At 46.5% G+C, this 26398-nt stretch overlaps 1 protein-coding gene across 1 annotated transcript in view; it reads left to right on the forward strand.

The window, feature by feature from the left end:
- The first annotated feature begins 2628 nt into the window (after positions 1–2628).
- The window catches only part of SLC40A1 (solute carrier family 40 member 1), a 59494-nt gene continuing 35724 nt past the window's right edge, over positions 2629–26398 (forward strand). Inside the window, exons 1-2 of the mRNA XM_075829937.1 lie at positions 2629–2968; positions 3071–3138. Of these exons, the coding sequence (XP_075686052.1) occupies positions 2929–2968; positions 3071–3138 (108 nt within the window). The 5' untranslated portion in view covers positions 2629–2928. The remainder of the gene's footprint in view (positions 2969–3070; positions 3139–26398) is intronic.

Genomic DNA, 26398 nt, shown 5'->3' on the forward strand with positions numbered 1-26398 from the left:
AAAATGTATTGGATTCCAGAGTTTGAGCACTGATACACTGGGATCCACGTATGTGATCCACCCTAGTGCGACCCTACATACAGTCCTTACAATGACACAGCAACTACGGGCGAGCCCGAGGCTCCCTGCTAGAGGCCACCCCCGATCTCCTGTAGTCACGTGACTAGTTATAGGCTTTGCATTCAATACAGTTCACGCTCTGCAATGCGGGGCATCCTGCAGGGGGCGGTCCTATGCAGATTTCTACAAGCCCATTGGCTGCGACGCTCGCCGTGTGCAAGGCAAGCAGTTCTTTAGGTTGGCTGATGCTATAAAAGACTGGACAGAAAAGACGTAAAAACAACAGCGAAGATCACGATCTAGGGGACGCTGCAAAGGGGAGAGGGGGTGCCATCTGAGGGTTCCCCTTCTATTCAGACTTACTATAAGGCCATCGCTTTCCAACTTCAGCTACAGTGATAGCTAAGTTTGGAAAGAAAGAAACAGGGAATTAAATTCTTGTATTTTTTTTTACATTTTATTTATTCAACATTTAGTGAAACGTGAATCGATCATATTGTTCTTAGAAGTCATCATGACAAAAGCGATGGATACCAAGTCTGGCAACAAAGGAGTGGCTCAAAAAGAAGCACATTAAGGTCATGGAGTGGCCTAGCCAGTCTCCAGACCTTAATCCCATCGAAAACTTATGGAGGGAGCTGAAGATCCGAGTTGCCAAGCGACAGCCTCGAAATCTTAATGATTTACAGATGATATGCAAAGAGGAGTGGGCCAAAATTCCATCTAACATGTGTGCAAACCTCATCATCAACTACAAAAAACGTCTGACTGCTGTACTTGCCAACAAGGGTTTTGCCACCAAGTATTAAGTCTTGTTTGCCAAAGGGATCAAATACTTATTTCTCTGTGCACAATGCAAATAAATATATATAATTTTGACAATCTGATTTTCTGTTTTTTTAAAAAAATATAATCTATCTCTCACTGGTAAAATTAACCTAACCTAAAAATTCTAGACTGTTCATGTCTTTGACAGTGGGCAAACTTACAAAATCAGCAAGGGATCAAATACTTATTTCCTTCACTGTAAGCCCTTTGCGCACCCACACGTGCTATTATGTCCAGGTGCAGGTGGTGATGTTCGGAGCGCGCTCACGCGCTGAGAGCGCTCCATATGCTGCTGGTGTCCGCTGTATTGTACAGCAGACACCAAGGACTAACGGCCGGGAACAGCGACCGTGCTGTTCCTGGCTGTTTAACCCCTCAAATGCTGCGGTCAATCGCGACCGCAGCATCTGATGCGTTGAAAGGAGGGGGGCGGCCAGCTCCAACAGCTCATCGCCCCCCCCCATAACGAGATAGCGGGCTGCCTTCACTCTGCCACTGCTAAGCCCTGTCTGTGCCAGGGCTTAACAGATGCCTTTAAAAGTGACAATATACTGCAATACATTAGTTACACAACTTAGCTCTCAAAATTTTTTTAATAAAAAGTGATCAAAAAGTTCTATGTACCAAAAATAGTACCGATAAAAACGACAGCTCGTCCCGCAAAAAATTAGCCGTCACACTGCTCAATCGGTGAAAAGGCGGCGTTTTGCGTGCACAAAAGACACTTAACAGCTCCGTGTGTCATCACCATATGATGCGCGGCTGCGTGCTTTTCGCGCTGTCGCCATCATTATGACACAGTTTGGATGTTTGTAAACAGAAAAGCACGTGGTGCTTTTCTGTTTTCATTCATACTTTTCACTGCTGTTGCGCGAATCACGCGCATCCCACGGAAGTGCTTCCGTGTGGTGCGCGTGATTTTCACACACCCATTGATTTCAATGGGTGCGTGATGCGCGAAATACGCACAGAGAACGGACATGTCGTGTTTTACTCAGCGGACACACGCTGCGTAAAAATCACGGACTGTCTGAACGGACCCATTGACTCACATAGGTCCGTGCGAGGCGCGTGAAAATCACACGCGTTGCACGAACGTATTTTACGTTCGTCTGAATAAGCCCTATTACTGTGTACCGCTGCTACTGCTGTGTCGGCAATTCACAATGCGAGCAGTGACCTGAATGCTGGTACAAGCGCTGCGGCCCCTTAAAAACAGCTGATCGGCGGGGTTCCGGCAGTCTGACCCCAAGCGATCAGTTATGGTCATCAATTTTTACTAGCTGGAAAACCCCTTTAAGTCCATTTAGTTCAACCTATTGTCCTGTGGATCGAAAACCCTTCCATTGCCCGTACTGCTGAGTATTCTATATACAAGTATTGTATGTACTATATGCAGGGAACCCCCAGGAGACATATTTCACACAGATTACACCATGGTAGAACCTGAACACAAGATCCCATAAAATGTATTGGATTCCAGAGTTTGAGCACTGATACACTGGGATCCACCTATGTGATCCACTCTAGTGCGACCCTACATACAGTCCTTACACAATGACACAGCAACTACGGGTGAGCCCGAGGCTCCCTGCTAGAGGCCACCCCCGATCTCCTGTAGTCACGTGACTAGTTATAGGCTTTGCACTCAATACAGTTCACGCTCAGCAATGCGGGGCATCCTGCAGGGGGCGGTCCTATGCAGATCTCTACAGGCCCATTGGCTGCGACGCTCGCCGTGTGCAAGGCAAGCAGTTCTTTAGGTTGGCTGATGCTATAAAAGACTGGACAGAAAAGACGTAAAAACAACAGCGAAGATCACGATCTAGGGGACGCTGCAAAGGGGAGAGGGGGTGCCATCTGAGGGTTCCCCTTCTTTTCAGACTTACTATAAGGCCATCGCTTTCCAACTTCAGCTACAGTGATAGCTAAGTTTGGAAAGAAAGAAACAGGGAATTCAATTCTTGTATTTTTTTTTACATTTTATTTATTCAACATTTAGTGAAACGTGAATCGATCATATTGTTCTTAGAAGTCATCATGACAAAAACGATGGATACCAAGTCTGCGGGATGCTGCGGTGAGGTTCAGGTTTCTGCATGGGATCAGCTGTCATTTTCATGTATTTCTGAATTGCTGTTCGTGATCTACTGCTCTTAAATGGCAGATTCTTCTCTTGTAGGATCGTGTGTCAACTATTTTACCTCCGCAAAATTTCTCATGTACCTCGGTCACTCCCTGTCTACTTGGGTGAGTAGAAATTCAGCTTTATTGTGTCCCTATATCCATTGTTGACCTGGTCAGATTTACTATTTGTGGGTGACATGTCAGAGGTGTCTCCTTCCTTTCATTGGCATTACAGATAAGTGTCACAGCCTTTAACCCCGTCACCTCTGCTGTCATCTTCAATGTTATCATTATATGGCGGATCTTGCGGATGATACGGAGTGAAATCGTGTTCGCATGGTTTTGGAGTGTTTTTCCATAACAGTAAAAAATACTTGGACGTGCAGGGGAAAAAAAAACAAATGAACTCATTCTTATTAGTTTTTTATTACTTTATTATGTATGTTCGATTGCTTCAGAAATTAAAATAGACGATGTGCTGTAAATGTGAAAATGTCAGTGCCGGAGGGACAGTCCAGGTAGTTACACGAAGCGTTTTAGGAAACTTAAAGGGGAGGTTGCGCTAAATGTAAACGTAACAATATAGTCGCTTTAAGAATGCCCCCGGTTCAGCCGCTGGTGAGGGCACGTTCACACGAGGCAGAGTTTTTCCGCTGCAAATGTTGGTGCAGATTTGGGGCAATTACGCAACGAATCTGCTCCAACATTTGCATATTTGACAGGTTTCAGATTTCAGTTTTTGCATTGCAAAGGCTGAAATCCACTGTGAAATTCCGCTTCTTCTCCGCAACAGACAATGCATGCTGCGGACTGAAAATTCTGCACCGCAGCCTATGGTCCGCAGCAGAGTTTTCCGCAATGTCTGAACTAACTTGCCTAAAAATGTATAGAAACAAATGTAAAAAACGGCCGCTGGAGAATTCCACAGCAATTCCGCCACGTGTGACCATGCCCTAAAGGTTACGTTACGCTCGTGGTGTCACGTCTATATGGTCACATGATCTTAGAAAGTAATCGCATCTTACATTGGCCCGCGCGGTTTACACAGCTGCAAATGCCCTGATGGCGCTAGACATGCACAGATGCACGTATATTGTGAGCGCCCATGAAGATATGGCATGTGATAATGGTGTGAGACCGGACGGGTTTTGTTTCTATAAAGAAACTATATTAGTAAGTGTCATATTATATTATTATCTGCACATTCTTGGACAAAAAAAATGTTTAACCAGAAAATCCAGCTTAACCGCTGCACTCCCGCAATTCTACACCTTTTTGACAACTTTTTCAATTATTATAGTTTGAAAATGAGCTTCTATCTAACCTTTCATGGGTAATATATTATACAACCTCATGTACATGAAACATAAAACTTTTATATAGCAGTACGATGTGGAATGTAAAGCATTATATTGGGTCCCTGGAGACGTCAAACTTGTAAAGACACTTTAAATATTACTACAATACATATAAAATGTTGTGTTTTTTTTTTATATTTTTGTTTATTAAAGTTTTTATTAAGGAAATTGTCATAATACCAAGAAAAGAAAAAGCACAACATATAAACAGCAAGAGGTTTGGCACGGCACATGCAGAATATCGGTACATACTTTATTTTGTCTCGCAATCAACACTAAGAAATAGATAAAGAATTCTTCTTTTTGTGTATTAGCAGATCAGCTATATCCCCCTCCTTCTTCTTACAAGTCTGTGTTTGACTGGAAGGGTAGATTCACACGGCAGAGTTTGTTGCAGAAAATTTTGCGAAAATCTGTCCCATTCATCTGAATGAAGTTGTTTCTGCAGCAGGTGGCAGGATTTCTGCAAGTTTCATTCAGATGAAGTTTCTGCAACAAAAAATAAATAAAATGCTCATATATGTTATCGGGCTGATTGTAACAACCCGAGCAATAAAGTTAAAACATTATTTAAACCACATGGTGAACGGCATAGGAAAAAAAAATGCAAAAAAACGACAGAATTGCTTTTTTTTCCATTTCCCTTCCCCCCAAAAAATGTAATAAAAGTTAATCAATACGTAGGTTCCATGTACCCAAATGATAACAATGAAAACGACATCTCGTCCCACAAAAAACAAGCCCACGTATGGCTACATTGACGGAAATTTTTTTTTGACTCCTGGAATGTGATGTTGCAAAAGAGAATTATTTTCTTTGTAAAGTGTTTTAAGGCTAGGATCACACACACAGTTTTAATGCAGTTCTTGGTGCAGTTTTTGGCTTGTTTTTTTTAGACAAACAAAGGAATGGACACAAATGAAAGAAAATGCATCAAATTTTCTTTATACCGTTCCTTCCTGTTGGATCCACTTCTGGCTTTGTCTCAAAAAAACGAAGCCAAATACTGCATCAAAACTGTGTGTGTGATTCTGGCTCTATTCTGCAAAAGTAGTAAAACATAAAAAGCCTATACATATTTTGTAACGCAATAATCGTATTGACCCATATAATAAAGGTAACGTTATTTACACTGCACTGTGAACGGTGAAAATTTCAAAGATAATGGCAGAATTGCAGGTGGTTTTTTCTCCATTCCTCTCCCCAAAAAAGTTAATAGAAGATAATCAATAAACTATATGTGTATACAGGTGGACTAATATTTTATTGAATATCCCTGTGCCAGCGCCACCTCTCCTGACCCCTACTCCTTCCCCCTCCTCTCTACCTCTTGGAGCCATCAACAGGAGACGAAGGAGGAAAGGAGCAAGAGAAACCAAGCCAGAACGGACCGGAGTCAGACCCCAAAGCCTCCAGAAGTGAGTAGGGCACGAGGCACAGCATGCACCCACATCCAGTGATGAGTGGGGGGCATGTGTGGCTGGAGACTGTCTTCTCCGTCCTCAGCCTCGTAATAGAGGAGGATGGCTGACGGCTGGACTGCGTGAGGAAGGGCACCCCAGCAGGCATTCCAGTGTCCACCAATGTTATATGATATCATTTAAAAGTATATATTAAATTAAACTTATATGATAAATATATATGATTGCGCATATACATTTTAGACGTGGGCTAGCAAAGTATATTCTCTCGCTTTGTATCAGTAAGTTAGAGAGGAGGAGTAGTAGTAGTACAGTACTACTACCCCTCTCTGACTCCTCTCTAACTCACAGAGACAAAGCAAAGAGAATGTAGTACGTTGTGGTAATAAAAGATGCGAGTGAACAATTTAATCACTACATTGCTTGCATCATTTTTAATTCCACACCAAACCATCATGAAAGCAGCCGTGGCCTTATACATGACATTGCGGAGCAGCTTTCATGCTGGTTTGCTGCGAAGAAATAAACGCTGTGAGTGGACAGTAAGGAGAATTTATTTAGAATTTATTTAGACTGGAGTTTCATATGCTCAGAATGAGCAGAGATTTAGAGCAATACATTACAAATAATACTGAATCATTTTCCACAAAGCTATATGTTAGTCTTCTCAGATCCTCCTACTCTATAACATACTGCCCATAGATTAGGCTGCATGTTCAAGGGGACAGGTTCCCTTTAAGTGAGTATTTGCATGTGTTCTGAAGAAGCCCTCTTGCAATTTTTTTCCACGCCCTACGCCCCATTTGATAATTTGATTAAATACAATGTAGTGATGTGTATTAGCTTACATGGTTCTTCATTTTACTGAAAACCGGTGCTTTCCTGTCCGCCATTGCGCCTTCTGTAGGGATCTGAAGTCTGTCTCAAATCAAGTCTATGAGACTCACATCAAGGCTGTCATAGACTTGCATTGAGACTTCAGGTCCCTAGGATGTGGATAGTCAGAATGGAGATCATGTGACCCAACGGTGTCCAGGAACGCAGTGCCTTTCAGTAAAATAAAGAACCCGGTAGGCCAATACACATCTATATTTATTATATGTATTTATTTAATCACATTTTTAATTGGGGAGAGGAGACCTGGTGTTTTTTATGTGGGAAGTAGCCTTTCTAGGCATATAATTCACTTTGTGAAATATTTTCTCATCTTCAAAATGTCTTTGTGTTGGACTGATCTATCAACTGCCATTCTATAGTCACCTATTCATATTGATGTTCCTTCCTAAATATATTCTTGAAACCGGCTCTAGAATTTGAGGAATATGGTAGTTTTGAGCATAGCTCACAACTATAAAGATGGTTATGATCACCATCTTTATAGTGTCCTCAAGTAGTAAGTATTTGAAACATTAAAAAAAAAAATCTCAAGCCCTCTTTAGGCAGCTATAAATGTGTAATGAGTCTTTATTCGGAGCCTCCCTCACAGATTTGGTTGTTTTCCAGACAAAAATGCAGCACTATTTTGTCCAGCAAAATAAGGAACACCATATTGGAAACCCCACCCCTATGTGTATAACCCTCTATTACTTTTGCCCTCCATTACCTAACTCTATACAGCATCCAATGTTAAAAAAAAATGTTGAAAACAACATCTGTCATACTAAACATAGACCATTTTGGCCTTTTGTACGCATCCTTGTTTAAAAGGTATAGTCTAAATTGTGGAGCTTTATATATATATATATATATATATATATATATATATATATATAATTACCATCTTAAAAATATATGACATCCACATGTTACAGGGGAAATGTAGTATTACATGCGGCCAATCAAATTATTGTCTCAAGTCCCCCAGAGAAAGCATCTCTGTTATATGCCAGAGTAGAGAGCTTCTAAAGCTGTGTGGAGCGTAGTAAACCCCTCTATACATTGGCGGATTAAGTAGACCATAGGCCCTGGGCTGTTCACCAAACACCGCCGCTCTACCGTGTCTATAGTGAATGCCACCTTTCTGTGCAAGCATTGACAAATGGGTGTTACGCTTCTCCTTGTCAAAGGGCTGTGTCCCTACATACTGACAGTCTCCAACCATCGCTGACAGTATCACACTGTGTGTGGACACATCCTCTTGACAATGGGAATGGTAACACACATTTGTCTATTAGTCCTGGGTACACAAAGACTTTATGTGTAATAAAAGGATTTCCTAAAACAGACGTGAGGAGAGGCGGCAGCTCCTCTCTAAATACAGTGACTAACAAATTATGTATTCTCTGGTGGAAGTCATTCTCTTTTATTTTCTTCTCCATCGGACACAGACTGTTATGGCGACTTCTCCTTATGAGACATCTTTGCTCCTCGCTTCTGCAGCCATTTGCAGCCTCTATAGAAACACAAAAATTCAGACACCCAGGCCCATATATTAAACGGGTTGCCCGGGCATGGACCAGTATTTCATACTGATGACCTATCCATGTCCCCGGATAACCCCTTTTACCTTTTACTCAGACTAATATATTCTGACCCCAGACCAGATCCTAGAATACATACCAACACCAGACTTTCTAAACTATTGCAGTCCCCAGACCAGACCCCCCCCTAAACAAATACAGACCCCAGAACAAGCACCCTAAATAAACACAGACGCTACACCAGACCTCCTAAATACAGACCTCGGACCAGACCCCTAAATACAGACCCCAGACCTGACCCCCTAAACTGATACAGACCCCAGACCCACTAAATACAGACCACTAAATAATGATGTCTAAACAAAAATAGACCCCAGACCAGACCCCCTAAATACAGACCCCAGACCAGACCCCCTAAATACAGACACCAGACCCCTTAAACTAATACAAACTCCGGGCCAGACCCAAATTCCCTTATAAGATATATTGTAATCTAGCTGCCGGAGCCTTGTTTAAATTGGAGGATTGGGTATCTGATATATGCAGTATTCAGTAAATTACTAACATCAGAATGTAATTTTGTACTGCTTCCTGTTGTGTGATACCTGTGCATCTACTTCTGGTGAAGAGGAGAAAGACTTCACACACGAGACGCATTTTGTCTCATTTATCCGAGCAACGTTGACTTATATTATCCATGAAAGAAAATAATGATTATTATGAAAACTGCCATATATGTCACAAAAAAAGGCACAATTTATTTTGTTAGGGCTGTTAAACCATCATGTGTCAATGTCACAAAAAGTTGTAAGCTCAGAGAGCTAGACTCCTATTTAAAGAGGCTCTGTCACCACATTATAAGTGGCCTATCTTGTACATAAAGTGATCGGCGCTGTGATGTAGATTACAGCAGTGTTTTTTATTTAGAAAAACTATCATTTTTGACGGAGTTATGACCTATATTAGCTTTATGCTAATGAGTTTCTTAATGAACAACTGGGTGTGTTTTACTTTTTGGCCAAGTGGAGTGTATGACGCTGACCAATCAGCGTCATACACTTCTCTCCATTCATTTACACAGCACATAGCTATATCGCTATGTGCAGCCACATAAACACACTAACGCTACTGCAGCTGACCATGAATATACATTACCTCCAGCCAGGACGTGATGTGTATTCAGAATCCTGTCACTTCTGTAGCGTCTCTGTGATATTTACAGCAAGGCAAGCGTGATCTCGCGAGATTACGATGTAACCTGTCATTTCAAACGAGATTACGCTTGCCTTGCTGTAAATATCACAGAGACGCTACAGAAATGGTCAGGATTCTGAATACACATCCCGTCCTGACTGGAGGTAATGTATATTTATTGTCAGGACACTTGAATAACGTGTTAGTGTGTTTATGTGGCTGCACATAGCGATATAGATATATCGCTATCTGCAGTGTAAATGAATGGAGAGAAGTGTATGACGCTGATAGGTCACTGATTGGTCAGCGTCATACACTCCTCTGTACAACGCCCACTTGGTCATATAGTAAAACACGCCCAGTTGTCCATTAAGAAATTCATTAGCATAAAGCTAATATAGGACATAACTCCGTCAAAAATCGTTTTTCTAAATAAAAAACACTGCTGTGATCTACATTACAGCGCCGATCACATCATGTACAATATAGGCCACTTATAATGTGGTGACAGAGCCTCTTTAAATGGACACTAACATTTGAAACAACTTATGCTAATCCAATAGTATACCTGTTATATCAACTTTCTAATTAACTTACTGTTAAAATGTAGTTTTATCCATGCATTCTGTGAGAAGTTAAGGCCCTTTTACACGGGTCAATTATTGGGATAAGGATCATTAGATGAACGAGCAAACGCTTGTTCACCGGATGATCGTATCTGCTGCAGAAACTATTATGTAGTTGTCGGCAGCACATCTCCCTGTGTAAACAGGCAGACGTGCTACCGACTTGATAGAAATGTATGTGGGCGAGCGCTCGTCCCCATATATTACTGATAATAGATCCTCGTGAAAGCAGCAAATGAGCGCCTATCAACGAGCTGTCTCGTTGATCGGCTCTCGTTGTTACGGACAAAATGGGCTGGTGTAAAAGGACCCTTACTGCCACTAGGTGTCTCCTTTTCTGTAAGCTGCTGTCCACGCCATGTTGTCAAGCAAAATCTTTGGAGTGGGGAGGGGGTAGAATTAGCAGAGTAAGAGACACAAGCAGATGTGCTGCAGCTGTTGGAAAATGTTAAAGCTGTTGGAAAGCTGCTAAAAATAAAGGCCATATACAAGTCATGTAATGGCCAGAAATAGTCCCCATGTGCACACATTACAGCTTTTTCTGAAAAGTCACCTGAAAGGTGTTTGCTTCATATGGCCACCTGCCTTTCATTTTGTATTTTTTGTTGATTTTTATTATCTTTTTAAAGATTTTATTAAACTGTTTGTAATTTTCAAAGGCTAAAGCTGAACTCCTTATTCTGTTGCCTAATTATCCCCAAACAGTCTATTTTTTCACCCACCAATATAGTCTGACCCCACTCTAATCTATATAGCTCTTTATTTTCTACATTGACCTCCCTCCTCAGCTCTAGTTTAAATACTCTACAACCCCTTCTACAATTCTCTCTCCCAGCACAGCAGACCCCCCCTTCCTTTCAGGTGCAAATCGTCTGCAGAATACAGATTGTATCCCATTGAAAAGTCAGCCCAGTGCTCTAGGAGGCCAAACCCACATGGACCACAACAGCTGGATCATCACAGCGATGCCCAGTAATTTATCCACCTGTTCCACCACATGCCGATCCCTGGCAGAGAAACTGCAAACCATTTGGGTGAGGCGTGTCACGTTGGGTTCGTGGACCCACTGGTCCGTACCGCCTTGACGGTATGGCAACTGACCAACAGGGCACAGGTAACAGTCTATAGTTTGTATAGTGTACCTGTGGCAGCTCGGACAGTAGCAAGGCAGGCTCGGCTGGGACTAGGCAGCAGGCAGACATCAGGCGTGGTGTAGCAGGACAGGCGTGGTATGCAGCTCAGCACGGGACATTACCAGGATAGCACGGGATACAGGATACAGGTACAGGAAACACTGGGAACTGGAAAACACTAGGAGACCATTTGCATAGACAAACTTTAGGGACGACAACAACGCTTAGGCATGGGAGGAAGGGGCTGGGCCCCTCTTATAGTCCAGGCTACTAATGGGCTAATTTTACATTAACCCGGCCGAGGTGAGCGCTGGCGTCTCCTGAGGAGGAGACTGGGGCCGGCGCTCGCAAACACATGGCTGCGGCTGTCAGGAGGTGAGTGAGCCTGTTGGCCCACGGCCATGGACATGACAAGGCGGTCTTGGTGAGAGATTATTTTATCCGTCTTCTTGATTCTCAAATTTCCTATACCCACTAACTGTCTTGCCCTACCTGCATTACCTTCCCCCGACAACTAGCTGGACAGTGCCAATGCCCACATAGATGGTGCCCATGTTAAGAGTGCAACACACAGTTTTCATGTAGATAGCGCCACAGTGTTCCCTGTAGATAGTGCCCATATAGTGCCGAAGTACCCATGTAGATAGCGCCACCCCCTGTACATAGCGCTACCCCCTGTAGATAGCGCCATTGGGGTTCCCTCTAGGAGCGGAATCCCCAGCCAGAGTATTGGTTACGCTGTACGGGCAGTGACGTCAGTGACTCCTCCTGGAGCGGAATCCCCTGCCAGAGTGTTTTCGATTGCTGTGGTCGGGGATTCTGCACCTAGCGGGAGCCCCTGACGTCCCTGTCCATTGACATCATTGGCTCCTCCAGGAGTGGAATCCCCAGCCAGAGCGTCGGCAACGCACTGGCTGGGGATTTCACTCCTAGAGGGAGCCACAATGGCGCTATCTACAGGGAGATATGCTGTCTACAGGGGGCATGTGTGGCGCTATCTACAGTGGGCATGTGTGGCGCTATCTACAGGGGGCATGTGTCGCGGTATATACAGGGGGAATGGGTGGCACTATCTACAGGAGGTGTGTGGCGCTATCTACAGGGGGTGTGCGTGGTTCTATCTACAGGGGGTGTGTGTGGCGCTATCTACAGAGGGTGTGTGTGTCGCTATCTACAGGGGGTGTGTGTGGCGCTATCTACAGGGGGTGTGTGTGGCGCTATCTACAGGGGGTGTGAGTGGCGCTATCTACAGGGGGTGTGTGGTGCTAAAACGGACAATGAAAAACTGATGCAAAATGGGTCACAATCGGCCGTCAATAACGGAAACACGGTCATGGAATGGATGCAAGACAGCCATCAAAATCGGACCAAGACAGTGTTTTTTAACGGCTGATACCCGGACCCTGTCATGTGAATAGAAACAACAGCAATCCCAGAGTGGTGTGTGGTAGGTAGGAGATGTGGGGTGGGATTGGGTAGCTGTAAAGTCGGCAAAAACAAGTTCTTACCTGAACTTAAGGCTAGTGTTTGGCACCTTTGCAGGTTCACAAGGCTGCTTCGAAGAGATGAGGTAAGTTCACAGCAGCTGCCTTCTGGGCTCTCCCTCTCGGCGCCGGCCTCGGTGCTGCACTGAATATGACACATGAGACATTCCAATGTGTGTGTCAGACTTCAGTTTAGCGCCGAGGCCAGAGCAGAAAAGGAGAGCCCTGACATGCCAGGATCATATCAGATGTTTTGAGAAATGACAAGTACACAACATGTATCTAATCTATCACAAACTATGCACTACTCTGATAAAACTGACACATTTTCAGACCCTAGACTACCTTTTTGGGAGACCATTATGGTAAAAACTGATGACCACTATCGACAACTGTTGGTTTTGTAGTAAAAAAATTATGGAAAAGCCTGATGGCAACTGATAATTTTTTGCATAATTTATAATCACTTAAAGAGGCTCTGTCACCACATTATAAGTGCCCTATCTCCTACATAAGGAGATGGGCGCTATAATGTAGGTGACAGCAGTGCGTTTTATTTTAAAAAAAACGATCTATTTTCACCACTTTATTAGCGATTTTAGATTTATGCTAATGAGTGTCTTAATGCCCAAGTGAGCGTGTTTTTACTTTCGACCAAGTGGGCGTTGTACAGAGCAGTGTATGACGCTGACCAATCAGCGTCATTCACTCCTCTCCATTCATTTAGTCAGCGCATAGGGATCATTTTAGATCGCTATGTGCTGTCTTAGGCTGGGTTCAGACGACCATGTTACGTCCGTAATGAACGGAACGTATTTCGGCCGGAAGTCCCGAACCGAACACAGTGCAGGGAGCCGGGCTCCTAGCATCATAGTTATGTACGATGCTAGGAGTCCCTGCCTCGCTGCAGGAAAACTGTCCCGTACTGTAATCCTGTTTTCAGTACGGGACAGTAGTTCCACGGAGAGGCAGGGACTCCTAGCATCGTACATAACTATGATGCTAGGAGCCCGGCTCCCTGCACTGTGTTCGGTCCGGGACTTCCGGACGAAATACGTTCCGTCCATTACGGACGTAACATGGTCGTGTGAACCCAGCCTTATACTAACACATTAACAATACTGAAGTGTTTAGACAGTGAATAGATATTCCACGGGATGTCTATTCACAATCTCTGCACGTCGTTACTGTTTCTGTGGTAGTTACAGCAGAGCAAGCGTAATCTCGCGAGATGACGCTGTAAATGACAGGTTACAACGAGATTACGCTGTGCTTTGCTGTAACTACCACAGACACATTAACGAAGTGCAGGGATTGTGAATAGACATCCCGTGGAATGTCTATTCACTGTCTAAACACTTCAGTATCGTTAATGTGTTAGTATAAGACAGAACATAGCGATCTAAAAGGATCCCTATGCGCTGACTAAATGAATGGAGAGGAGTGCATGACGCTGATTGGTCAGCGTCATACACTCCTCCGTACAACGCCCACTTGGTCGAAAGTAAAAACACGCCCACTTGGGCATTAAAACACTCATTAGCATAAATCGCTAATAAAGTAGTGAAAATAGATCGTTTTTTTAAATAAAAAGCACTGCTGTCACCTACATTATAGCGCCCATCTCCTTATGTAGGAGATAGGGCACTTATAATGTGGTGACAGAGCCTCTTTAAGGGACAAAAACAATGATACTGATGCAACTGGTATATGTGAATGCATTACTCCTTAAACAATTTCAGACAACTTGGGTGCGTTCACATATATCCGTTGCATCAGCATAGTTTTTTTTGTCTCAAGTGATTACAACTGATGCAAAAACTGATGCAAAAATCAGTTGCCATCAGGCTTTTTCACAATTTTTACTACAAAATCATCAGTTGTCGTTAGTTGTCATCGGTTTTTACCATCAGTTTTTACCACAATGGTCCACCAAAAAGGTAGTTTAGGGTCTGAAAATGTGCCATTTTTTATCAGAGTGGTGCATAGTCTGTGATAGATTAGATACATGTTGCGTACATATTCAGTTCAGCCCCGAGGCCGGCGCAGAGAGGTAGAGCCCAGAAGGCAGCTGCTGTCCACTCACCTCAGATCAGATCTTGGAAGCAACCTTGTGAACCTGCAAAGATGCCAAAAACTAGCCCTAACTTCAGGGAGGAGCTAGTTTTTGGCACCTTTTACAGTTACCCAATACCACCCTGCATCTCCTACCCGCACCACGCTGGGATTGCTGTTGTTTTTATTCACACGACAGGGTCCGGGTGTTGGCTGTTTAAAACGGCCGCCTTGGTCCATTTTTTACGTCCGTTTTGTGCCGGTTTTATATCCGTTCCGTGTCTGTGTTTCTGTTTTTGACTGCCGATTGTGACCCGTTTTTCACTGTCCACTTTAAAAAACTGATGATTTCATGTGTAGATAATGCCACAGTGCCCTCTGTACATAGTGCCACAGTGTCCTCAGTAGATAGTGCCACACATACCCTGTAGATAATGCCACAGTGCCCTCTGTAGATAATGCCACAGTGTCCTCTGTAGATAGTGCCGCAGTGTCCTCTGTAGATAGTGCCGCAGTGCCCTCTGTAGATAATGCCACAGTGCCCTATGTAGATAATGCCACAGTGCCCTCTGTAGATAGGGCCACACAGTCCCTTGTAGATAACGGCACACACGCCCCCTGAAAATAGTGCCACCCACGTCCCCTGCAGATAGTGCCACCCTTCTAGAGGAGCGCCTGACGTCAATGTCCACATACGAACAGGTACGTCGGGCTATTTCTGGAGCGGAATCCTCGGCCAGAGCGTCGGCAACGGCTACTCCTGGAGCAGAACCACGTCCAGAAGGACGTCAGGAGCTACTCCTGGAGCGGAATCCCCGGCCAGAGCTCCGGCAATTCTCTTGCCAGTGATTCTGCTCCAGGATCAACCACTGACGTCACTATCCATACATGGACTGGAACGTCAGGGCCTCCTCCAGTTCAGTGTTGTCAGGGGTTCCCTCTAGGAGCGGAATCTCCGGCCAGAGCGTTGCCGACACTCTGGCAGGGGATTCCGCTCCAGGAGTAGCCCCTCATGTTGCTGTCTATATATATATATATATATATGGACAGTGACATCAGGGGTTCCCTGTAGGAGTGGAATACCAGGCCAGAGTGTCGGCAACGCTCTGGCCAGGGATTCCGCTCCAGGAGGAGCGACTGATATTACTATCCATATATGGACTGTGACGTCAGGGGCTCCTCCAGCAGGGAATCCCCGGCCAGAGCGTTGCCGACGGTCTGGCAGGGGATTCCGCTCCATGAGGATCCCATGACATTGCGGTGCATATATATGGTCCGTGACGTCAGTTTCCCTCTAGTAGCAGGATCCCAAGCCAGAGCGTCAGCAACGCTCTGGCCGGGGATTTCCACCTGGAGGAGCCCCTGATGTCACAGTCCAAATAAGGACAGGGACATAAGGGACTCCCTCTAGTAGCGGAATCCCCGGCCAGAGTGTTGCCGAATCTCTGACCGGGGATCCGGTCCTGGAAGGAGCCCCTGATGTCACTGTCTATATATGGACAGTGACGTTGGGGGTTCCTCCTGAAGCGGAATCCCCGGCCACGACATTGGCAAAGCTCTGTCCGGGGATTCTGCTCCTAGACTAAGCTACAGGGGGTGGTAGAGCTATATACAGGGTGGTAGCGCTATATACAGGGGGGTGGCGCTATCTACAGGGGGGTGTCACTAAATTCCGCTCCTGCTCCCCGGCCAGAGCGTCGACAATGCTCGGGCCAGGGATTCCCACGCCAGGTGCTGCCGGAAGGTGGATTGCGGCAGCACCTGGTGTTGAACTTGCAATCAATACCTTAAATAGGATACGGCGCCGGACTTCTCAGGAAGCCAGACACAAAAACGCTGCAGGTAACGTTTTTAGATCCAGGTCCTGCACATGTCCGGCGCCATACGGCGGCACAACTTACCGTATGTCCCATGTGTCAGAACAGATCCCATAGAACGCTATGGGGATCCATTTTAGCATCAGTTTCCTCCCGGCTTTTCTGCAACATGCCGGAGAGAAACTGACAGGGACAAAGGACATGTGAACGGCCCCTTACTTGTCTTCCGGAAAAAAAAGTCATGAGCACAACAAGTTTTTTTTATTAATGGGTTATTCCCATCTTCACTTTTAAAAATTATCTTCCCCAAAACTAATTGTCTACTAAAAATAAACATGTTATACCCCTTCATAATGTTTTCTTCCCTCTCCTTTTCCACTTTTTCAGGGCATGGTCCTGCTCCTCGTTCCCTGGCTTTTCTGACTTAGTGGGCGGTACTAAGACCCTTTTCTGTACAAATCCAGCAAGTGGCGCTGTGATATTATCACAGCACTGCTTGTAGGTGTGTGTGCGCGCTCCCGACACTGCTGCTATAAATATTACTACATGCAGCATCAGGGGGTACAATTCTGTGCCACTGTGTTCTAACAGGAATGGTAAAGGAGGTTTCCCATTCCCCTCTCATTACCATCTCCTGTTTCAGTGTAATAACGTCAACATTGGTGGAGTGGACTTTTTCGGTCAGCAGCTGTTTCAGCTGATCTGTGCATGTTCGTCTGTGCAGAGATGACTGTAGCAGAGCCCGTTATCAGGGCCGTCACCATGAGCTTACTTTGCAAAGTTTACACTGTTATCTCTATATTTGCATATAGAGATAACAGTGCTTCAGAGCCAGGGGCGTAACTAGGAAAGACTGGGCCCCATAGCAAACTTTTGACTGGGGCCCCCCCTCCCCTGGGTGTCACACAACCCCCCCCTTGTAGATAGTGCCTTTTTTACAAACCCCCCCTTTTGATAACGCCACACAGCCCCCCTGTAGATAACGCCATACAGCCCCCTTTGTCGATATCTACAGAGGGGGCTGTATGGCATTATCTACGGGGGGGGGGGGGTGTATGGCGTTCCCCACAGGGGGGGGACTGTATGGCGTTCCCTACAGGGGGGGACTGTATGGCGTTCCCTACAGGGGGGGACTGTATGGCGTTCCCTACAGGGGGGACTGTATGGCGTTCCCTACAGGGGGGACTGTATGGCGTTCCCTACAGGGGGGGACTGTATGGCGTTCCCTACAGGGGGGGACTGTATGGCGTTCCCTACAGGGGGGGACTGTATGGCGTTCCCTACAGGGGGGGGGACTGTATGGCGTTCCCTACAGGGGGGGGGACTGTATGGCGTTCCCTACAGGGGGGGGGACTGTATGGCGTTCCCTACAGGGGGGACTGTATGGCGTTCCCTACAGGGGGGACTGTATGGCGTTCCCTACAGGGGGGACTGTATGGCGTTCCCTACAGGGGGGACTGTATGGCGTTCCCTACAGGGGGGACTGTATGGCGTTCCCTACAGGGGGGACTGTATGGCGTTCCCTACAGGGGGGACTGTATGGCGTTCCCTACAGGGGGGGAGCTGTATGGCACTATCTACAGGGGGGGCTGTATGGCGCTATCTACAGGGGGGCTGTATGGCGTTATCTACAGGGGGGACTGTATGGCGTTATCTACAGGGGGGCTGTATGGCGTTCCCTACAGGGGGGGCTGTATGGCGCTATCTACAGTGGGGCTGTATGGCGCGATCTACAGGGGGACTGTATGGCGCTATCTACAGAGGGGGCTGTATGGCGTTATCTAGATTGGAGACTGTATGGCGTTATCTACGGGGGGGCTGTATGGCGTTCCCTACAGAGGGGGCTGTCTGGCATTATCTACAGGGGGGACTGTATGGCATTACCTACAGGGAGTCTGTATGGCGTTCCCTACAGGGGGGTCTGTAGGGAACGCCATACAGCCCCCCCTGTAGGGAACGCCATACAGCCCCCCATTTAGGGAACGCCATACAGCGTCCCCCCCTGTAGGGAATGCCATACAGCGTCCCCCCTGTAGGGAACGCCATACAGCGTCGTCCCCCCTGAAGGGAATGCCATACAGCGTCGTCCCCTGTAGGGAACCCATACAGCGTCCCCCCCCCCTGTAGGGAACGCCATACAGCGTCCCCCCTGTAGGGAACGCCATACAGCGTCCCCCCCCCTGTAGGGAACGCCATACAGCGTCCCCCCCCCCCTGTAGGGAGCGCCATACAGCGTCCCCCCCCCTGTAGGGAACGCCATACAGCGTCCCCCCCCTGTAGGGAACGCCATACAGCGTCCCCCCCCTGTAGGGAACGCCATACAGCGTCCCCCACCCTGTAGGGAACGCCATACAGCGTCCCCCACCCTGTAGGGAACGCCATACAGCGCCCCCCCTCCCAAAAAATTGCGACCTACAGTGTGTCCTAATAAAAGACATGTATCCCCTATCCACAGGATAGGGGATACATGTGTGATCGCCTGCAGCGATAGAGAGAACGGGGGGACTGAAAGTACCCCGAAGTTCTCCATCACTCAACTCTGACTTCCGGCGTCTGCGCAGCTCACTAAAAATGAAAGGAGCGCTGGTCACGCATGCGCACAAGCGGGACCGGCGCTCCATTCATTTCTCCGGAGCTGCCGACACAGACCCCGGAAGTCCGAGGTTTGTGATGGAGAACTTCAGGGAACTTTCAGTCCCCCGTTCTCCCTATCGCTGCCAGCGATCACACATGTATCCCCTATCCTGTGGATAGGGGATACATGTCTTTTGTTTAATGGCAGAGCGGGGAGATACCTCCCTGCTCTGCGGTACTGTTCAGTGGCGTCGCGCTGTAGCAGCCATAGCGGCTGCTAGCGGAGCCTCCGGCCATGGTGGGGGCCCGTGCCGGCGGGCGACACGAGCCCCCTCATGCCGCGGGCCCCCGTAGCAGCCGCTACTGCTGCTACGGCGGTAGTTACGCCACTGTTCAGAGCGTTGTAACAGCCTTGGTAAGGACTCTGCTATGTCTTAGCTGGCATGTGCAGACATTAGCTGAACTTCTGAATAGGACGGCTCTCTGACTACTGCGCATGTCTGAGAGCTGTCCTATGCACTTCTATAGCACAGCAGAGAGGTGGCCGGGTCAGGAGCTACTGCGCATGCTCTTCAAATGCTCACTCCCGAGAACCCGGCCATATTCCTCAAACTGTTCAGTAGCATCTGCGCAAGCCCGGCCACCGCATCAGAATCTCGGCGGTGGTCGTATTCATAGGAAACAGATTGTAAACTCACAAAGGGACCTGGAATACAACAGAAACGATATCTCAAGAACGGAACAAAAAAGAAAAAGAAATATATTGGCAAGTTTTCATAACTTCACATAAGGAACACCTTTAAATATAAATAAATACCCCTTTAATGAAAAACACCAGTATTCTCATTGGCCAGTTTCACACACCGCTTTTAGCAACTTCTTCCATGGCATTTTTACTGAGTTCTTTTTGGTGTTAATTGGGGGGGGCAGGATGTTAAAAGAATATAGTAAAATATAAAAATTTATACATATATAAAGTTTTCAACTTGTGACGTTTATGTGGCCTTTGAAGTCAGTAGTATTTTTATCAAAAAGCAGCATTCTCTAGGTATGACATACTTTTTTCAGGAGTTTTTCCACCATTCGCTTCTCAAAAGATCTTAAAAGACACCTGAAAAAAACCGCCTGTACAAAATGTTGCAAATTTAAAAAATAAATTTTTGGGCCTGATAGGTGTTTGATCAAACGTTCTCAATTATTGGACAGTCAATGGATTGTTGGATGAACAGAAAATAATATTAAAGAGGCTCTGTCACCAGATTCTCAAATCCCTATCTCCTATAGCATGTGATCGGCGCTGCAATGTAGATAACAGTAACGTTTTTTGTTTTTTTTAAAAACGTTCATTTTTGGCCAAGTTATGAGCTATTTTATATATATGCAAATGAGCCTTTCTAATGGACAACTGGGCATTTTTTTTTCGTTATGTCCAACTGGGCGTGTATTGTGTGTATGACGCTGACCAATCAGTGACCAGTCAGCGTCATACACTCCTCTCCATTCATTTACACAGCACATAGTGTTCTTACTAGAACGATGTGCAGCCACATACACAAGTGTCCTCATAATGAATACACATGACCTCCAGCCTGGATGTCATGTGTATTCAGAATCCTAAGGGTATGTGCACACGGTAGCAGGCTTTTACGTCTGAAAAGACAGACTGTTTTCAGGAGAAAACAGCTGCGTCGTTTCAGACGTAAAAGCTCCTCCTCGCATTTTGCGAGTTGTCTGTGACGCTCGTAAATCTTGAGCTGTTCTTCATTGACTTCAATGAAGAACGGCTCAAATTACGTTGCAAAGAAGTGTCCTGCACTTCTTTGCCGAGGCAGTCAATTTACGCGTCGTCGTTTGACAGCTGTCAAACGATGACGCGTAATTGAAAGGTCGTCGGCACAGTACGTCGGCAAACCCATTCAAATGAATGGGCAGATGTTTGCCGATGTATTGGAGCCGTATTTTCAGGCGTAAATCGAGGCATAATACGCCTCGTTTACGCTTGAAAATAGGTCGTGTGAACCCAGCCTAACACTTCTGACTCTTTTCTCTGAGATTTCAGCAAGCGACTCGTAATCTCGCGAGATTACGAGGTAAACGAGATTTTGTTTCCCTTGCTGGAAATCTCAGAGAAAAGAGTCAGAATTCTGAGTACACATGACGTCCAGGCTGGATTTCATGTGTATTCATTATCAGGACACTTGTGTATGTGGCTGCACATCGTTCTAGTACGAACGCTGTGCAGCTGTGTAAATGAATGGAGAGGAGTGTTGACGCTGACTGGTCACTGATTGGTCAGCGTCATACACATAAACACGCCCAGTTAAAAACACAATACACGCCCCGTTGTCCATTTCAAAGCTCATTTGCATATATATAAAATAGCTCATAACTTGGCCAAAAATGAACGTTTTAAAAAAAAACTAAAACGTTACTGTTATCTACATTGCAGCGCCGATCACATGCTATAGGAGATAGGGATTTGAGAATCTGGTGACAGCCTCTTTAAACTCACTTGAGGAAGAAAACCCAAATGTTAACACAAAATATGCTGCCATCACTTTCATACTTTACTTTACACACCAACATTTTTAAGGGTTTTCTGGTTTTTAAAAAAAAGAAAAGAGACCCTGCTTGCTGCAAATGTGATCACATACGGAAGAAAAGACCATTAAAGGAGTTATCTCCTTGATGGCCCATCCTTAGGATAGGCCATGAATATTAGATCGGTGAAGGTCCAACTCTCTGCACCCCTGCCGATTAGCTGTTTGAAGGGGGCCTATGAGCGCCGTAGCCTCTTCATTGTTTACATGCTTTTCCTTTTAGTTTGTACTTAATGACGAGTGACAGATATATATGTCACAAGCAGGTGCTAGTTCCCGCTTCGTGATGGATTTATCTGTCACTCTGATCTCGTTTGTACTGTACAATAGCGACCGCGGCATTTAAGGTGTTTGACAATGGAAGGAAGCTCCTTCTGTCACCCCATCGGCACACCCACGACGTGACCGTGGGGCGCCAATGGATTTTTGTGGTAGCCGGAGTCCTAACAAAGGCCCCCTGGGTCTGCCTTCAGCAACTGCCTGTTTAGGCCATGCAAGAGGCGATGGGGGACCATAATTTATATTAGCAAGTGTACTCACATACTGCAGTGAGTACACTGTTAATAATTTTTGGTCCTCACATAACCCCTTTAAATTCATAGTGACTGTGCAAGGTATTGCATCGTGGTCCCATTCAAGTGAAAGAATCAATGAAAAGGAAAACTATGCTCATAATAAAGAGGCTGCGGAGCTTGTAGGAATGTGGCGGTCCCTTAAAACAGCTGATCGGTGGGAGTGCCGAGAGTCAGACCCCCACCAATCTACTATTGATGACCTATTCTAAGGATAAGTAATTGATTTAGAAAAACCCAGATAACCTCTTTAATCCTCTGCTGCTTCAGCACCTGTGGTCCTGATCTCGTGCCGATACGCCATATCAATGCCTCAGCAAAGTAAATAAAGACCAGGAAACCCCTTCACTTCCTACAGGTGGCAAGGTACAGGGGGACGACGACTGTGTGACACTATGTTCAGGGGGCACTATGTTGCACTATCTTCAGAAGTCACTGTGTGGCACTATACAGGGGTCACTTTGGCACAATTTACAAGGGCCACTGTGGCACTATCTACAGGGCGGACTGTGGCACTATCTACAGGAGCACTGTGGCATTATTTAGAAGGGACATTGTGTGGCACTATCTGTAATGATAGGGGTAGGGAAACAGACAAGTGAGCCCTAATCTACCCACCACTCAGTCCCTGCCTGTTTGCAATGACCCGCCTTAGGCGACGGGGTACAACTGGGCGACGGTCCCTACGCTCAATAAGTGCACGACAGACAAACAAACAAGGGGACACAGCAGCTAAGGGAAATGGGGCAGTTGCCCACGGCAACACCGGGAGCAACAAGAGTAGTGAACGAGCCGAGTCAAACCAGGAGTGTACGAGGTACCAAACGCAGAGCAGGAGAGTAGTGAACAAGCCGAGTCAAACCAGGAGTGTACGAGGTACCAAACGCAGAGCAGGAGAGTAGTCAGTAAGCCAGGGTCAATATGAAGCAGGGACAAATAGTTCAAGAAGCTGCAGCAGGGCCAGGAAACCAAATGAGAAGAATCACAAGCAAGGAGGAACAGGAAAGGCAGGTATAAATAGACAGAGGGCGGGAGCTAGCTCCGTCTGGCCAGGCTGCGATAGGCTCTCCCACTCCTAAGTCTGCCATCCTGAGTGGTGGAAGAAGGAGTCAGTCTCACAGACACAGGAGCAGGTGCAGACTTATTACCTATGGGCGTTGATACAGAAGCTGTGCCTGGCAGATCCTTTACAGTACCCCCCTTTTATGAGGGGCCACCGGACCCTTTCTAAGTGGACCTGGTTTATTGGGGAAACGAAGGTGGAACCTCCTGACCAATATCCCAGCATGAACATCCCGGGCGGGTGCCCACGTCCTCTCCTCAGGCTCGTATCCTCTCCAATGGACCAGGTACTGGAGGGAGCCTTGGACCATCCTGCTGTCCATAATCTTGGCCACCTCGAATTCTACCCCCTCAGGGGTGAGAACAGGGACCGGAGGTTTCCTCGAGGGAGCCAAGGAGGGGGAGTAGCGTTTAAGGAGGGAGGCATGAAACACGTCGTGTACTCGAAAAGATGGGGCCAACTCCAGTCGGAAGGAGACAGGATTGAGGACTTCAATGACCTTGTATGGCCCTATAAACTGGGGAGCAAACTTCTTGGACGGGACTTTCAGGCGCAAATTTTTTGACGATAGCCACACCAGATCCCCGACCATAAACAAGGGGTTAGCAGAACGTCTTCTATCCGCCTGAGCTTTTTGTATGCTCTGGGACGCCTCTAGGTTCTTCTGAACCTGGGCCCAGACTGTGCACAGTTCCCGATGAACGACCTCTACCTCGGGATTGTTGGAACTACCAGGTGAAACGGAGGAGAACCGTGGATTAAACCCAAAATTACAGAAAAAGGGGGAGACCCCTGACAAGTTACTGACCCGGTTATTAAGGGAAAATTCGGCGAGGGGAATGAATGAGACCCAATCATATTGACAGTCAGAAATAAAACACCTTAAATATTGCTCTAGAGACTGATTAGTCCTCTCAGTTTGGCCATTAGTTTCAGGATGGAAGGCAGAGGAGAAGGACAGATCAATCTCCAACTTTTTACAGAAGGCTCTCCAAAACAATGAAACAAATTGTACCCCTCTGTCCGAAACAATATTGACAGGGACCCCATGGAGACGCAGGATGTGTTTGACAAACAAGGTAGCTAACGTCTTGGCATTGAGTAGTTTCTTGAGGGGCACAAAGTGGCACATCTTACTGAAGCGGTCTACTACAACCCACACCACCGACTTGCCTTGAGATGGAGGCAAATCGGTGATAAAATCCATGGAGATATGGGTCCAAGGTCTCTGGTGAATGGGCAAAGAACATAGTAAGCCCGCTGGTCGGGACCTTGGAGTCTTGGACCTAGCACAAACTTCACAAGCGGTGGCGTAGGCCTTAACGTCTTTAGGCAACCCAGGCCACCAATAGTTTCTGGCAATGAGGTGCTTGGTACCCAGGATGCCTGGATGACCAGATAGTGCGGAGTCATGATTTTTCCTAAGTACCCTTAGCCGGAATTGCAGGGGAACAAACAGCTTGTTCTCAGGAAGGTTCCCGGGAGCTGAACCTTGATCAGCCGCAATTTCAGAGACTAAATCAGAATCAATAGAGGAAATTATTATACTTGGAGGCAAAATACAAGCAGGATCTTCCTCCGAAGGAGGGCTGGCCATGAAACTACGCGACAGTGCATCAGCCTTAATATTTTTAGACCCAGCCCTATAGGTAACCAAAAAATTGAATCTGGTAAAAAATAACGCCCATCGAGCTTGTCTCGGGTTTAGCCTCCGGGCAGATTCTAGGAAAACCAGATTCTTGTGGTCGGTAAGGACCGTTACCTGGTGCCTAGCCCCCTCCAAGAAGTGGCGCCACTCTTCAAATGCCCATTTAATGGCTAAGAGTTCACGGTTGCCAATATCATAGTTCCTCTCAGTGGGCGAAAACTTCCTGGAGAAGTAGGCACAGGGACGGAGATGGGTGAGGGACCTGGTACCCTGGGACAAGACAGCCCCCACTCCCACCTCGGACGCGTCAACCTCCACGATAAATGGCTCCATTTGGTTGGGCTGAACCAGCACCGGGGCCGAGATAAAGCACTTCTTAAGGACTTCAAAAGCCTGGACAGCCTCAGGATGCCAGTGGAGGAGATCAGCACCTTTGCGAGTGAGATCCGTAAGAGGCTTAGCGATGACCGAGAAGTTAGCAATAAATCTCATGTAATAATTAGCGAACCCCAGGAAGCACTGTAACGCCTTCAGGGAGGCAGGTTGGACCCATTCCGCCACAGCCTGGACCTTGGCGGGGTCCATGCGGAATTCATGAGGAGTGAGGATTTGACCCAAAAATGGTATCTCCTGCACCCCAAACACACATTTTTCGGTCTTCGCAAACAGTTTGTTTTCTCGAAGGACCTGGAGCACCTTCCTGACATGCTCAATGTGGGAGGACCAGTCCTTGGAAAACACAAGTATGTCATCAAGTTACACTACAAGAAATACCCCCAGATAGTCTCTTAAAATCTAATTAATGAAATTCTGGAAGACCGCGGGAGCATTACACAACCCAAAGGGCATGACGAGGTATTCGAAATGACCTTCGGGCGTGTTAAACGCAGTCTTCCACTCATCCCCCTCTTTGATGCGGATAAAGTTATAAGCCCCCCGTAGATCAAACTTAGAGAACCATTGGGCCCCCTGAACCTGATTAAAGAGATCAGGAATGAAAGGAAGGGGATACTGGTTCCTCACAGTGACCTGATTCAAGTTTCGGTAGTCAATGCATGGCCTAAGACCACCATCCTTCTTCCCTACGAGGAAGAAGCCAGCACCTACCGGAGAAGTAGAGGGGCGAATGTAACCCTTGGCCAGGCATTCCTGGATATACTCTCTCATGGCTTCACGTTCAGGACAAGAGAGATTAAATATCCTACCCTTAGGGGGCTTTAAGCGAAAGTAGAGCCTACAACTCTCACGAAAGGAGAGAAAAGTCTTCCGGTCCCCTGAGAACCGGTCAGGCAACTTGAGGTGGGGTTCAAGAGGTGAGGTGAGGGGCACTACCATGGTAGCATCAGGCTGGTTGACCCTCTGAGCCAGGGCCTGGACCTGTAGGGAGAGACCCTGCATTTGCTGAGCCAGGGTCTCAA

Source organism: Rhinoderma darwinii, chromosome 6 (genome assembly GCF_050947455.1).
Source record: "Rhinoderma darwinii isolate aRhiDar2 chromosome 6, aRhiDar2.hap1, whole genome shotgun sequence".
In the NCBI taxonomy this organism is placed as follows: Eukaryota; Metazoa; Chordata; class Amphibia; order Anura; family Rhinodermatidae; genus Rhinoderma; species Rhinoderma darwinii.